This window comes from Vicia villosa, linkage group LG5, assembly GCF_029867415.1.
Source record: "Vicia villosa cultivar HV-30 ecotype Madison, WI linkage group LG5, Vvil1.0, whole genome shotgun sequence".
Classification (NCBI taxonomy): Eukaryota; Viridiplantae; Streptophyta; class Magnoliopsida; order Fabales; family Fabaceae; genus Vicia; species Vicia villosa.
The window spans coordinates 163,112,107-163,126,414 of NC_081184.1; the positions used below are offsets into that span (position 1 = coordinate 163,112,107).

At 31.0% G+C, this 14,308-nt stretch overlaps 2 protein-coding genes and 1 non-coding gene across 4 annotated transcripts; all 3 read right to left on the minus strand.

Moving 5' to 3' along the window:
- Window positions 1-1,119: 1,119 nt before the first annotated feature.
- LOC131603627 (AT-hook motif nuclear-localized protein 5-like) lies at window positions 1,120-4,328 on the minus strand. Of its 2 annotated transcripts, XM_058876020.1 has the most exons (6): window positions 3,793-4,328; window positions 3,095-3,570; window positions 2,349-2,416; window positions 2,062-2,193; window positions 1,814-1,972; window positions 1,120-1,632 (listed from the first exon to the last, which is right to left on the minus strand). In XM_058876020.1, the coding sequence occupies exons 2-6, from the start codon at window positions 3,546-3,548 to the stop codon at window positions 1,402-1,404; spliced, it is 1,044 nt and encodes a 347-aa protein (XP_058732003.1). In that variant the 5' UTR covers window positions 3,549-3,570; window positions 3,793-4,328; the 3' UTR covers window positions 1,120-1,401. The 2 variants fall into 2 exon arrangements, with proteins under 2 accessions (XP_058732003.1, XP_058732002.1); XM_058876019.1 differs by having other exon boundaries at window positions 3,095-4,327.
- Window positions 4,329-5,997: 1,669 nt separating this feature from the next.
- On the minus strand, window positions 5,998-6,936 carry LOC131605918 (protein FAR-RED IMPAIRED RESPONSE 1-like). Its single transcript, XM_058878206.1, has one exon. It carries the CDS (start codon window positions 6,934-6,936, stop codon window positions 5,998-6,000), a length of 939 nt encoding a protein of 312 aa, XP_058734189.1.
- A 3,830-nt stretch (window positions 6,937-10,766) lies between these two features.
- LOC131608418 (small nucleolar RNA R71) lies at window positions 10,767-10,871 on the minus strand. Its single transcript, XR_009285680.1, has one exon. It is a non-coding gene; the product is annotated as a small nucleolar RNA R71 (small nucleolar RNA).
- Window positions 10,872-14,308: the final 3,437 nt, after the last annotated feature.

The window sequence follows — 14,308 nt, forward strand, 5'->3', positions numbered from 1 at the left end:
ATCAAAATCTATTGTGTGGATGAAAAATATGAAGAATTATTAAAATAATGTATTTTATTCAAATTAAATATAAGAAATTTCAAATTACCTCAAAAAGTAAAGAATTTGAAATTCCTCCTTCACTCTCTATATAATGTAAATATTAAATTTTTTATTATTAATTTTTTAAAATTTGTAAGATGGTCCTCATATTTTATAACAAATTCAAATTCATCCACAAAAATTTCTAAAAATTGCAAAAAGTCCTTAATAATTTTCAAAATTTACAAATTGGTCCTTATTTTTCATTTTTAAAATTTAGCCTGAAATTTTTAAAATTTATGAAAATGATCTTAAAAATTTAACAATGAATCATTTTAATATTTCATCTAAACAAATGAATTTGAAAATGAATAGATTTCAATTAAATCATTTGAGCTATTTAAAATTTTAAATTCCTTAAAATTTATCAATTAGATCATTTAAACACACTCTAATAGTGTGTTTGGACAAAGCATTTTAAGGAGAGAAAGTAATTTTTTGAAGAAATTTAAAATGACTTGAGCAAAATTCATTATTTGGATAAAAAATATAGATAATTGTTAAAATGATATAAATTTATGAAGTATTTTATTCAAGTCAAATTTAAGGAATTTTAAATGACACCAAAAAGTAAGTGTGTTTTGATGAAGCATTTTAAGAAAGGAAAGTAGATTTTTTGAAGAAATTTAAAACGACTGGGGCAAAATCTATTGTTTGGATAAAAAATATAGAGAATTATTAAAATGATGTAAATTTATGAAATATTTTATTTAAGTCAAATTTAAAAAATTCAAATAACACACTCTAAAAAATTTAAAGTTGCTCCATAATTTGAAAGGGTTAAAGATAATTGCATACAAGTTGGATAATTATGGTTCATCCCCACCCAACTATAAGGTGATGCACTATTCAGCACCAAGTTCATAACCACTTTAAATTACAACAAATGGGATGAATCAAGATACTTGCATTAATATATGGTAGGGGTGATGAACCCAACCAATCAAGTATGACAAACAAGTTGGTTTAGAAATTGGATAGAAAGAACATTGTTTTGTTCTCAAATTTCATAGAAGGAACATATCATTAACAGTACTCTAGAGGGTAACACTAAGTAGTAGTAGATGATAAGAAATAGGTATCAAACAAATGCCATAGCCAATCACTATCTGCAGTCACTAAAGTAGGATCTCAGAACTCAATGAACTCAAGACAATGTTGGATGAATCAATAATGGAATCCTAAATGATTCTTTTGTTTCAGCATGTTAGTGGAAACTTGTCACCCTGCAATGGAGATAACAAGCTAAGCCACACAATGCTCACAAACTCAAGCTAATTTACAACAGCATGTATATACAAAACTGCCATCTCTTCAATTTCACCCTCGCGTCAAGTCAATGCCGGTATGTGCGGGCACACTTTTCAGGTCCGATGGTTGTGATCCCGGCCACATGCTTGTTGGTGAAGAGATGTAGTTTTGACCAGGTGGAGCACTGGCTGGAGAACCTAGGTTATCATTATGAGGCTCAGAACTCTCCCCATTGGTAACCGTTCCTTGCTTGGTCTTTACCTTCGAGCCACCACCATATACGAAACTGCACACAACCAACTGCACATCGAGCAATAAAGCACTTAAACATTAGCATCTCTGTCAATAATCCATTCCGTAAGACCTTGCAGTTGTTTCGGCATATTGTTTTAGTATTAACAACATGAATAAGCCATGCAAAAAGAAGAATAACCAATAATTTCGAAGTTCTAGTGTAGATTTTAGACAATCAAGAATGTACCTGCACCGGGCTTCCAGCAATAAGCACAGCAACACTGCCACCAATAACATGACCATCACGGCTAGAAAGAGAAACACTTATGCCACCCGTTCTGTTGGTTGGTCCACCCTCTTCAGCAACCAAATAAGAACCGGATAAGCTTAATATTTGGAATTTTCCCTGCAAAAGATAAAAATGACGGTTCTAAGTAAACCATAAAATCAAATATTGAGCACTTTATGTTGTACAGTAGTAGTTTGTGATTTAACCTCATAAGTTACACCGGCATTGGTAGAAGCGGGCTGTCGTAGAGTAACTTGAGAAGCTATCCCAGTGCCTGACAAGATACACAGAGCCCTTGGTCTCTGCTGTGATAAAGACAATAGTTTTGCTGCAATGTCCTGAAAAACATCAAAATATATCATCAAGGAACATATTGACGTGCAGTGATAGGTATAAAAGTAACTACACTACCCTCGTTATCTATCATCAGTATTGCATGTAATCATCAAAAGATAGAAAATCAAATTGTTTATAACAGGAAGAATATAACAACCTCGCCAGCTGCAATGGTGATAACATGAGGCGAAAAAGCCAACCCTGCGGAACTGGTCATCCAATCACCTACGAAAGTGATGAAGAAGATGTTAATAGTCCCACGTATTTTATGCAAAAATAAATAAATAAATAAATAAAGTTACATGAGTGGAAAAGGGGAAAGGTGCAAAACTTTGTCCAATTTTTTTATGAATTATGGACTGAATTTATCAAAGTTAGCACACAAGTCCAACATCAGAAAACATTATGATGGCAGTTTGTTTCAATACATCTCCCCAAAATCCAATTATTTCATCTATGTTTACTTAGATTTTCAAAGTAGAATTTATTACCAACAAGTAAACCATGAAACACAACAATAACCTGGCTTAGGGTAAACCCGAACATAGAAGAAAATTGTAGCAAATTAAAGGGGAAATAGTCAAAGATAAAATCATAAGTAAAACATATTTCACCATTAATGTGTATAGAACTAGAGATGGAAAAAGTTAGAAGAACACAAAAGAATGCACTTATAACAGATTTTACCGATATAAATACACAAGCCATCACACATCTTTAGTTCTTTAGTAGACAAACATACTAACGACGACGACAATAACAACAACAGCAACAACAACATGACTCTTAACAAGATATTTATCAGATATTTGAATTGCCATAAATGCACTAAAATTATCATTCTCATAAACAAATTGCAAATCCAATCAACAAGAAATTATCAAATATCAAACACAAATATACCTAATGCAGCCAGCTGTTGCTTCCTTCCAGATCCACGAGGCCGTCCTCTACCCCGTTTCTCAGAAGGTGTACCCAAATCTTGAGTGGAATTAGCGGGGGCAGACATTGGAGTCAGTTTCAAAGAAACCGATCCATCAGGTCCATATTTCCTCGGTCTCCCTCTTTTCTTTTTCACAGGCTCAGTCAAAGGCACCCCGGAAGATGCACCAACGCTAACATCATGATTAAAATCAGCCTGAGACTGAGGCTCCGACGAAAACATAGAACTAGTATCACCATTACCACCCTGAGCCCTAACATTTTGCTGACCTATAATACCATTGTTTGGCAAAGCTCTAAATCCAGGAGGTACTTGGAACCCACCAGAGCCAGACCCTGCAGCCTCAACCCCTCCTCTATGCATGTAATACGAACCAGGACCACCAGGGAATGCCATAGCCTCTCTACCATCCATGCATTTACTATGAGAATAGTACCTATGCAATTATGTTAAAACTTAAAACCCTCTTCAATCTTCTAAAACCTAACTTCTTAAATACACGGATAATAAAAAGGGCTAAACTAGATTTACTCCTAATAATGAGGTAAAGACGAAAAAGATTGAATTTTTAACCAAAAATCAACTAAAAATTAGGGGATCTAAATTATAAAACCTAATATCACTACAAATCCAACAACCCCACAAAAATCAAACTTACCCAGAAGAAGGGGAAGAAAAAAAATCGTTTTTTTAGAACTGAAGCATTGCAGCTACAGAAAATCAACTATAGATGTAACTAAAAATGTAGAAAAATCAGAAAACAAAACCCCAGATTTGAAATCTAGGGTTTAGTTGTTAGATAGAGGAATGTAGGAGTAAGAGGAGTTAAAGGGGAACAGAGAAAAAAAAGGAAAAGACAAAGTTTGAGTTTGATTTTGAGTTGGGAAATGGGAAGAGGAAGAAAAAAATTGAATTATAAAAAAAAAAGGGCTTTTTAAAAGGGGTAAGTGAAGTGTATTGTGTGTGAAACAGATGGGTGCAGTTAGAGTAAAAGAGTGTTGCTTTAATGGTTTTTGTTTGTGTTTGAAAGTCACAAGTGAGTAGTCATAACTCACAAGTGAGAATGGAGTGGTGTGGTGTGGTGTGGAAGTATCTTCTGACCAAGAAGGCAGAAGATTTAATTAAGGAGGAAAAAGTAAAGATAGCAACAAAAGAAGACTAGCAGGGACGGCAGAATAGTGGGCAATGGAGGGAAATTGTGGCCTACCAAACTACCAAAATTTATCTCCTTTTCAAAAGTACTATAGGTTTTCAACTTTTTGTTATTTGCATATTTTAGAATTAGGTTATTTGAATATCAAAATTTAGATACCGTATTTGATGCCGTATATCATTCATTCGTATACTATTGTGTTCATCTCTTTTCTACTTTCTAATATGATACATTTGTACGAATTTATTTGACACCTAATTTCGAGTGTAAAAATATCATTTCTTCATATTTTATTTGTGTTGGGAGATAAGTTGGTGTGTAGTATAAATGAGGTGAAATGGAAATTAAGTTACAAGGCTAATTACACTTCAATGGATATCCATGAAAATGAGATGAAATCGAATAAATTTATATTCAATTATTTGAATGAATTCAAAAATAAATAAAATGGAGCAAAATTTGATGGAATGTATTCCATTTTTTTTCCTTATCTTTTTGGACACTCTGATTTGTACATAATGGCAAAAAGTTATTCGATTCCAACACAAAAGACCAAACAATATAATGATATCTTTATTTCGTTGTGCTCAGTTTAATTTTGGTTCATTATGTTCTATTACATTCGTTTATAACATCCAAATATAGTTTTAACTTATATTTAAATGTTTTAAAAAAGAATAGAGTGAAATGGAATAAAGCGGAAAGGACTGATTGAAATAGATATTTCATTTTATTGTTTAGATATTTTAAAATAGAATTAAACAAAATTGTTATTTTATCCAAATCGAAAGGTACAAAAATGAGTGTAAGTGATTAAATTAAATGAAATATATTATGTCATATTCTACTCCATTTAATTATTATTATTATTTTTATCAATTGAAACAATGAAATATAAAATTGTTCTATTTCATTCAATCTCATATCATCATATTCCATCAATCCAAATAATTTTGCACAATAAAATAAAATTTAAATATATGTTGGCTCAACCACCTTTTGCGCTTGACATGTTTTGGGCTATGAATGTGATTACTATTGATTGGATTGGAATTCTCATTGAGATTCTTTTCAACAAGTGCACTATCCTTTATGAACATATTAGAGCTAAGCAAATGCAATGTTTCATGGAGGTCATCAGCAGCTACTTCGGCAACCTCATAAAAGTGTTTGCATAATTTGTCAAACCTGTTCATTTTTGGCTTCAATTCTATTACACCATAACTAGTCATTATAAATGAGTGCTTCCTTTTAATATATTTTTTTCCATCTCATTAAAACGTACTTATCTGGAAGGCTTGTAATCCTCTCCTGACTACACACGGATAACACATGGCAACACACAATATCTCTAAACTCAAACAATGAGCATTCGCATTTGAAATCATGATTTTCCTTATTAAGCACAACTTTTAAGACTCGCTCTTTACGTATCTCTCCAACTAATATCTCCTCCAACACATGATACGTAGCAAAGCAACCTTCCACGCCTTTCAATGAGGTAGAACAATTCATTTTAGATCTGAATTCCACTTGAATTTCCTTGAATTTGGCATGAGTATACTCATTTTGGAATTGCTTCACAATGGTCGAGGTTGACCCATATGGAATTGTTGTACCATCGAATTAAAATCAGCTTCAAATTCCTTTTCGGCCCGACTTCTAAGAGCAATATCATATTGTTTCTAAGGCATGTATGCTCTCACTACGCTACGTAGTTGACATACCAGTCCAAAAATATTTCCTTAACAGGGTTGGTGCCCACCGACGACGCTCAATATACAACCCTCCCAACCAATCATTCTCTTGGAGATTAAATTTTTCTATGAAATAACACCATTTTTGTTCAAAACTATCTGTTATGAATGTATCATAGACCGCTTCTTTCATTGCATACTTGATCCTTTTGTGTTCACCATATCCGCTAAGCTTTTCTGGAATTTTTTTCATTATATGCCATAAACACCACCTATGACGAGTTATATGAAAGACTAACTCAATAGTATTTTTCATAGCCTTACATTGATCGGTCACAATACCCATAGGTGGTTTTTCTAACATACAACGAAGCCATGACTTGAAAAGCCACACAAAATAATCTGTGTCTTCACCTGATAGTAATCCACAACCAAGTAATGTTGATTGACCATGGTGATTCACACCCACAAATGCAGAAAAAGGCATGTCATACTTGTTAGTCAAGTATGTTGTGTCAAAAGTTACAACATCGCCAAAATATTCGTAAGCGGCTTTACTTCTTGCATCCGCCCAAAATACATTCCTCACATGAAAATCAGCATCCAAATATATGTCATAGAAGAAATTTGTATTTTGTTCCCTAATTTTACAAAAATAACTTATGAAAGCCTTACCATCACCTTCTTTTCCAATTGCACGACATTCTTTGTTAATATAATTCCTCACGTCTTTTTCACAAAACGAAATATTTTCATGTCCGCCTGCATCTTTAACTAGCGATTGAAAAGTCTTGTTGATCCTTACTCCCGCATCATCATTGATTTGGATTGTTCTTCTCACGTGTAAGTTCATTTTCTTGTTGGCCTTGAACAATCTTGCTTTCGTAGGGCTAGTTTCATGAGAATGGTTAGATTCAAATTGTGTAATGTACCACAAACCATCTTCTTTCATTTTAACACAAATCTTGGCAGGACAATTTTTTGCTCTAGATGGTAGTGTCTTTAATGTGCATGAAATTTTTGAAACAGTTGACCCCCCTCTTGAACATGAAAGTATTAGGTAGTAGAGCTCCTAGTCGTCTCCCTTTTTCGATGATCTAATCCTCCATGCGAAACCCTTTTTCAAAGCATATTGTTGATAATATGTTTTAACTTCCTCTACACAAGAAAAACACATCCCAATTTCGGGAGCCCAACGTGAATCATCATCATCACCGTCACCGTGATCAACTTCTACATATTCCCTTTGACTATCTCCACAATCTATCAAAATGTTTGAGCTATCCATTACGACACACAAACTGCACATAATTTGCCAATTAGATGCATAATATAAATTTATAACAAAGTTGGTTAATAATGTTCAAAAAGATGGTTAATATTGTGTATAACTTGGTTAATAAACTCCCAGACTTGACTACAAATTTATCACATTCTTTATGATAAAGTTGGTTAATACTGTGACACAAGTTGGTCAATACAGTTCCAAAAATGGTTAATGAACCAACATGAGTAAATACATAAAATCGTTCAACAGTAAATAAACGTGATTAACGATGTGAACAAAGTCGGTGAATAAAGTTTAGAACTTGGTTAATGAACAATCATGAATAAATATGAAATTAATAACGTTATGTACTAATCTTTCATTATAAACAGTACAAATATGATTAAAATGATATTACAAATAAGAATACCTAGAAGCTTAATGACTTAAATCTTCATCTTCATTGCTTAATCATGTCAAAGAAATTTCTTTTTTTCTTCATCTAACATGGATTTGATTGAGTTTGGTTGGAGATGGTAATGAAAAAACTGATGGTAGAAGAAAAATGGCGCATGGAAGAGAAAGTGAAGAAAGTAGGTGTGATATGTGTGGCCCAAAGTGAAGAGAGACAATATAGAAGCATGGTCCACGCATTTCCAAAAAAGAAAAGATGAACATTATTTAATTCATTATTTTTGTATAAATGAACATGGTTTATACGGTGTAGTGTAATAGGCTGGTGTATGCATAGTATTTCTGTTTAGAATTAGAATATTTGAATATCAAAATTTAGATACCGTATATCATTCATTCGTATACTATTGTGTCCATCTCTTTTCTACTTTCTAATATAATACATTTGTACGAATTTATTTGACACCTAATTTCGAGTGTAAAAATATCATTTCTTCATATTTTATTTGTGTTGGGAGATTAGTTGGTGTGTAGTATAAATGAGGTGAAATGGAAATTAAGTTACAAGGCTAATTACACTTCAATGGATATCCATGAAAATTAGATGAAATCGAATAAATTTATATTTAATTATTTGAATGAATTCAAAAATAAATAAAATGGAGCAAAATTTGATGGAATGTATTCCATTTTTTTCTTATCTTTTTGGACTCTCTGATTTGTACATAATGGCAAAAAGTTGTTCGATTCCAACACAAAAGACCAAACAATATAATGATATCTTTATTTCGTTATGCTCAGTTTAATTTTGGAATAGATATTTCATTTTATTGTTTAGATGTTTTAAGATAGAATGAAACAAAATTGTTATTTTATCCAAATCGAAAGGTACAAAAATGAGTGTAAGTGATTGAATTAAATGAAATGTATTCTGTCATATTCTACTCCATTTAATTATTATTTTTATCAATTGAAACAATGAAATATAAAATTGTTCTATTTCATTCAATCTCATATCATCATATTCCATCAATCCAAAAGATTTTGCACAATAAAATAAAATTTAAATATATGTTGGCTTAATCACCTTTTCGGTCTCATATGTTGTACTCGAGATTCATTTTGATCTTATAACTTTAAAATTGAACAATTTGGATACCTTAATTGTTAAAAGTGTATCAAGTTAATCATTTTTAATCAATTCCCTCAAACGAAGATAAAAAAATTCATGTGTAATCAGTTGCATTTTGATTGTTTTTCAAGAGTAGTTTATCTTCAATTCTTAAGTAATTTAATCTCTATTTAGTGCATTTTACTTATGCATCTTTGTTTTTCTTTGTTTCAAATGAAAGAGAACGAGACAAGACAAGTTGAAGTTGAACCAGAATAGAATGCATGAAGACTGCACAAGGAGGAAATTTCTATAGTGAGAACCAAAGGGCATTATGGCCCACCCGTGGCCTGCACTACGACTATAGTGCACCTGGAGTCAGCCTCGAATTCAATTTTTCTCAACTGTAGTTTTTATGCCTTTTCATTTCTCAGTTGTTGCAAATGTTTTCTTTTCAGCTTTAAGACATAATGTAATGCGACTTAATTATTATCTTTACGGATTCATGCCTATATAAAGACTTGTAACATTGTGAAAAAGACACCACCAAGTTATTTTTACATATTAGTCCTCTTAAGCTTTAATTTTTTTTCTTCTGCATTTCACTTTCTTACAAGCTCATTGTTGTTGTTACTGGATAAGTCTCCAAGGAGCAATCTTGTATCGAGTTTTTTCACGACAGTTTCATATTTTATTTCCTTCTTTATATTATAGATATGTTTGTGTTCAATTTTTTTATCGAATTTAATTTAAGTCTAAGCATGTCTGAGTAGAATCCTTTAGGATTTGAGACATGAGAATTGCGCAAATGATAGATCTCATGCAAGTTATCTGATGAATGTTAAATAACGTGAATTTTCATTTTGTTTCAAATTTTCTATTTTAATTGATCAAGCTTGCTACAAAAGTAGGAACGACTTGGGAATTGATTATACACTGAAAGGTTATAATTGATGTTTGACTTAGAAATTTTGGACAATTGAACTAGAGGCTACGAAGTGTCTCAAGGTAAATTGAGAAATGATCTACCATTTTAATAGTTGTATTTTAAAGGATTCTAAGCGAACAAGATATGTTGCAAAAATAGGTAAATCGTTAGTTTAGGACATGATAATGCGCCGATGAAAGAATGCATTACCGATAATTTCTATTATTTTTCTACAAATAAATTTCTCGTTATTAACTGGAATCAAAAGGTGTATGAGTAAGTCTTAGACATGAATTAATTCCTAAATCCTTATTTAAAAACTGATAAAAACAAATTTCAATTATTTGCAAACTAATCTCTAAAACGATAGTCTTAGATAAACTTATGAGTAGTGGAATTTGGTAGTCGATTTGGTCTCTTTTTATTACTTCGATATAGTCGTACGCTTGCGGCGGGTCAAGTTTTTGGCGTCGTTGTCGGGGACCAATTTTGATATTGATATTGATATTCATTATTCCGTCGTCTAGACTAAGACACCTTTTCTTTTTCTATTTTTCTAAATATTTTATCTTTTTCAAATGTATGCGAAGAAAATCGGAGTTTATGGAACCTCATTGAATCGATTAAAGAAATCGAATGCTATTTTTTATAAAAGGTGTCGATTGCAACAAAGATCTTTAGTGATGGATGCACCTGCATCATATTTCCCTTAAAGGATTATGTTATTCCCATGAACAAGGAACCTCATTCGAGCATAGTTTGTTCCATTATATAAGGTAACAACTTCTAGTTAAAGCCTTATTTTCTATCCATGGTACATCAAAACCAGCTTCCGGTTCACTGACAGATCTCAATTTGCATCTGTCTATTTTCATCGAATTCCATGATACTATTAAGATGAAGGAAGTAGACTCAATCACAATTCAATTATGTCTTTTTGTTTTCCTTACGGAATAGAGCCATAGGGTGGCTAGGTTTTCTACCATCAAATTTCATTACGATGTGGAATAAACTAAAAGTTGTGTTCCACGGCTGATACTTTCTGCCAAGCAGAATGACACAAATAAGGAACTAAATATCTTGCTTCTAGCAATCTGATGGTGAATCACTCTTTGAAACTTGGGTGTGATTCCAGGAAATGATTATGTTGTGTCCACACCATGGAATAAAAAAGGGCTTATAGTCCATGTATTTTATAATGATTTTCTCTATTTAACGAGAATGTCGTTAGATGTTGCTTCGGGGGAGGGAGAATTAACGAATAAATATTATGACAAGGTCTATGCCCTTAATGAGGATGAAACATAACTAATAATAGTGAGGAAACGAATATGTTCCTATAGAAAGAGCCCCTCAAAAAGGAGGATTACATGAAGTTAGTGGTTTTGACCAAATTGACGTTAAGGTAGATCCATGATTCAAAAATTTGATTATCTCAACATTGATGTTGTAGCCCTTGCCACCCAAACCTGTGAAATATGTGGAGTAGTTAGTCACATTGGTATTGCATCCCAAGTGGTGACCATGGGAGGAACTAGCCAAAACAATGCTAATTATACTAGCGGTAACCAAAGAGGTAGCCCTTATTCCAACACTTATTACCCTGGATGGAGAGACCACCCCTCTGGGCTTTCAAGGACATATGGGCGCCACTGCTTCCAAAAAGTACAACCTCGAGATGCTAATGGAAGATTTCACTATAGCTTAAACCAAGTAAAATGTGGAATTCAAAAATCAAATCTTGCACACAAATAAAATCCTTAGATGATTGGTGTAACAACCTAGTTTTCGTTTGATTAATTGATTATATTATTTTGAGCATTTATAGGATTATATGTTTTATCTGAAGTAATTGAATAATTGTCTTATGATATGTGGGGTGTAGAGAGAATAATTATAAATAATGGTATTTTATTTTATTAAATAAAATGAAGATAGAAATATAATATTATTATAATTTATTATTTTATTATTTTATTAATAAGGTTAAAATAATAAGAATATAATTAGTTAAAATAGAAAATAAAAGGAGGAAGGGGAATATTGGATTTTTGTGAGTAAGTGATAGGCAAGAGAATAAAAGTGAAATGAATGGAATTGTTTTTAGGGTGAATAAATATAATATTAAGGGAGTTATTCTACTTATACGTAGAATTCTGGGAGAAAAAGAGGAAAATGAAGGTTACGGCAGGAGAGAGTGCAAGAGAAGGCTTGAAGAGAAAAGTTCAAGGTTCAATCAACTTTTGCTGGAAAATTAAGGTAAAGGAGAGAATGGCCTTAATAAAGGGGTAGGGTAAACGAGTCCTTAGCCTCAAATATGGTTGGTATGAATGAGTATGTGTTGTTGTGTTATCATATGAATCTGAAAATTTGCAATTCATTGATGTTATAATCTGTTTTTAATGATGAAATTTGTGTACCATTTACCATGAAATTATACTAGGTATATGTGTTGCTGAATTGGAATGATGAACATGAAATTGTATGGTTTAATTCATGAACATTTGATTAAATTGTCGTTATAGATTTATGTATATGTGTGGTTGTCTATTTTAATTTGTATACCATGGTTGTAATCAAAATTTGGAGGAATGGGATCCAAAAATCGGAGCTTGAAGGTGCTCCATGATAGATAACTTGATTTTTGCCTTTTGGTTCTAGGTGACGGGTTACCAACGTGACGGATAGACCGTCATGCACTTAGAACTGATGACAAGCGATATTCATTGTGGGATTTTCTTTTACAATATATCCTCTTTCTTGAGTGTCATATATAATTCGAAACAAAATTTGTTAGTGTATACACTTCCATAGGTTATGATTTTTATGATTTTTTGTGTGTGCAAATATCATGTGTTTGTGGTGCACTTCATTCTTTGCTCATCAAACATGAAATTCACACATCATTAACCTATTTTTCCTAAGTGTTTCTCTTTTTAAGTTTTCTTTAATTCATAACTTGTTTAGGCATTTCATCGGGCAGTTAACATACATATTTTTAAAACTATGCTCTACAAGTGATAAGTTTATTCAAACTTTCAAAATTTTTAATATGTAACATACTATAAGCATTACCAACTATTGATTTCACATGTATCAAAATTAACAACGTAATTACCAAATATACTCACGTTGTTAAGATGACGAGAAAGTAATTGATGAATGAAATAATATTACCTACTTGCTTGATTTATTTGATGTTTTATGTAAGTAGTTAAAATATAATAATGATATAATATCTACAGATAAGATTAATCCTAGAATCAATTTTGAAAATAAGTGTTTTTTAACAAATTCTTTTTTATAGGGGTTTTCTTGGTGATATATAGAGTTTAAAATAAACTTTGAGCATATGTGCTCAATCTGGTGCTTATAATATTATATTGTACTACTTTTAAACTTATTAATTCTATAGTTCAAACTATTTAAAAACATAAAAAAATATCAAATTATAAGCAAAATTATAAGTAACAAGTACATCATTATAATTATTCGGCATTTTAAAAATGTATAAAATGAACAATGAAATTGAGAAGTTTTCTCAACTTTTTAAACATTTTAATACAAATTTAAGTTTATATTTTTTATTATATTTTTTATTCACGACTGAATATTTACGTATTCATTCTTAATCAGGATTTAATATTGTTTAGTCGTTAATCAAAATAATACATAATTATTCAAATATTTATTATTCATATTTAAAAAAATATGATTCTAAATATTTTTTTTTAAAAATATTACAATTGTAATAAAAACATAATTTCATCTATTTTTTATCAAAATTCATTTTTTTAAAATTAAATTGATTTATATTAACTTAAAGTAAATAATAAAATCTATGCATTTTAAAATAGAATACGAAATACTACTCAAAATGTGTATAAAAATATTAAAGTTTAAATAACAATAATGACTACGTAATTATTTAGTCGTTGATAAAAAAAATAAAATATAAAATATAAACTTAAATTTGTATAAAAATATTTAAAAAGTAGAGAAAACATATCAATTTCACTGTACACTTTATACATTTTTTTTAATTGGATAAATAATAATTATAATAATAATAATATACTCGTTATATATAATTTGATATTTTTTAAATAGTTTGAACTATAAAATTAATAAGTTTATAAGTACTACAAAATAGGTGTGGTCTAAGGCGAGGGCTTAATTAAGTCCCTCACCGGTGAAGCATTGAAATATTACCGTTAGATTTAATCAATGGTTAGATTTATTTGAAAACAAAATAAAAAAAATTTACACATGCCACATAGAATGTTGCCTCTACCTCTTCTCTATATGAGTCTTCTTCCATTCAAAAAAAATCTGCAAAAATATTATTGACTGTAAATTAAAAAAAATATTATTGACTGTAAATTAAAAAAATTACGACAAATTCTTTGGATCATTAATTTATACATATACATACACACCTTCACTAATTTAGATACAAAAATATTAAGCATCCATATACCAATCCAATTTTCCCCATTGCCGACAAGCTTATTACGTAGATATCATAAATGAGCTTAAAGAATGGGATTAAATTGATAATGTCAAGAAGATTTTAGTGAGAATCTTTTGTGAAGAACCAACAA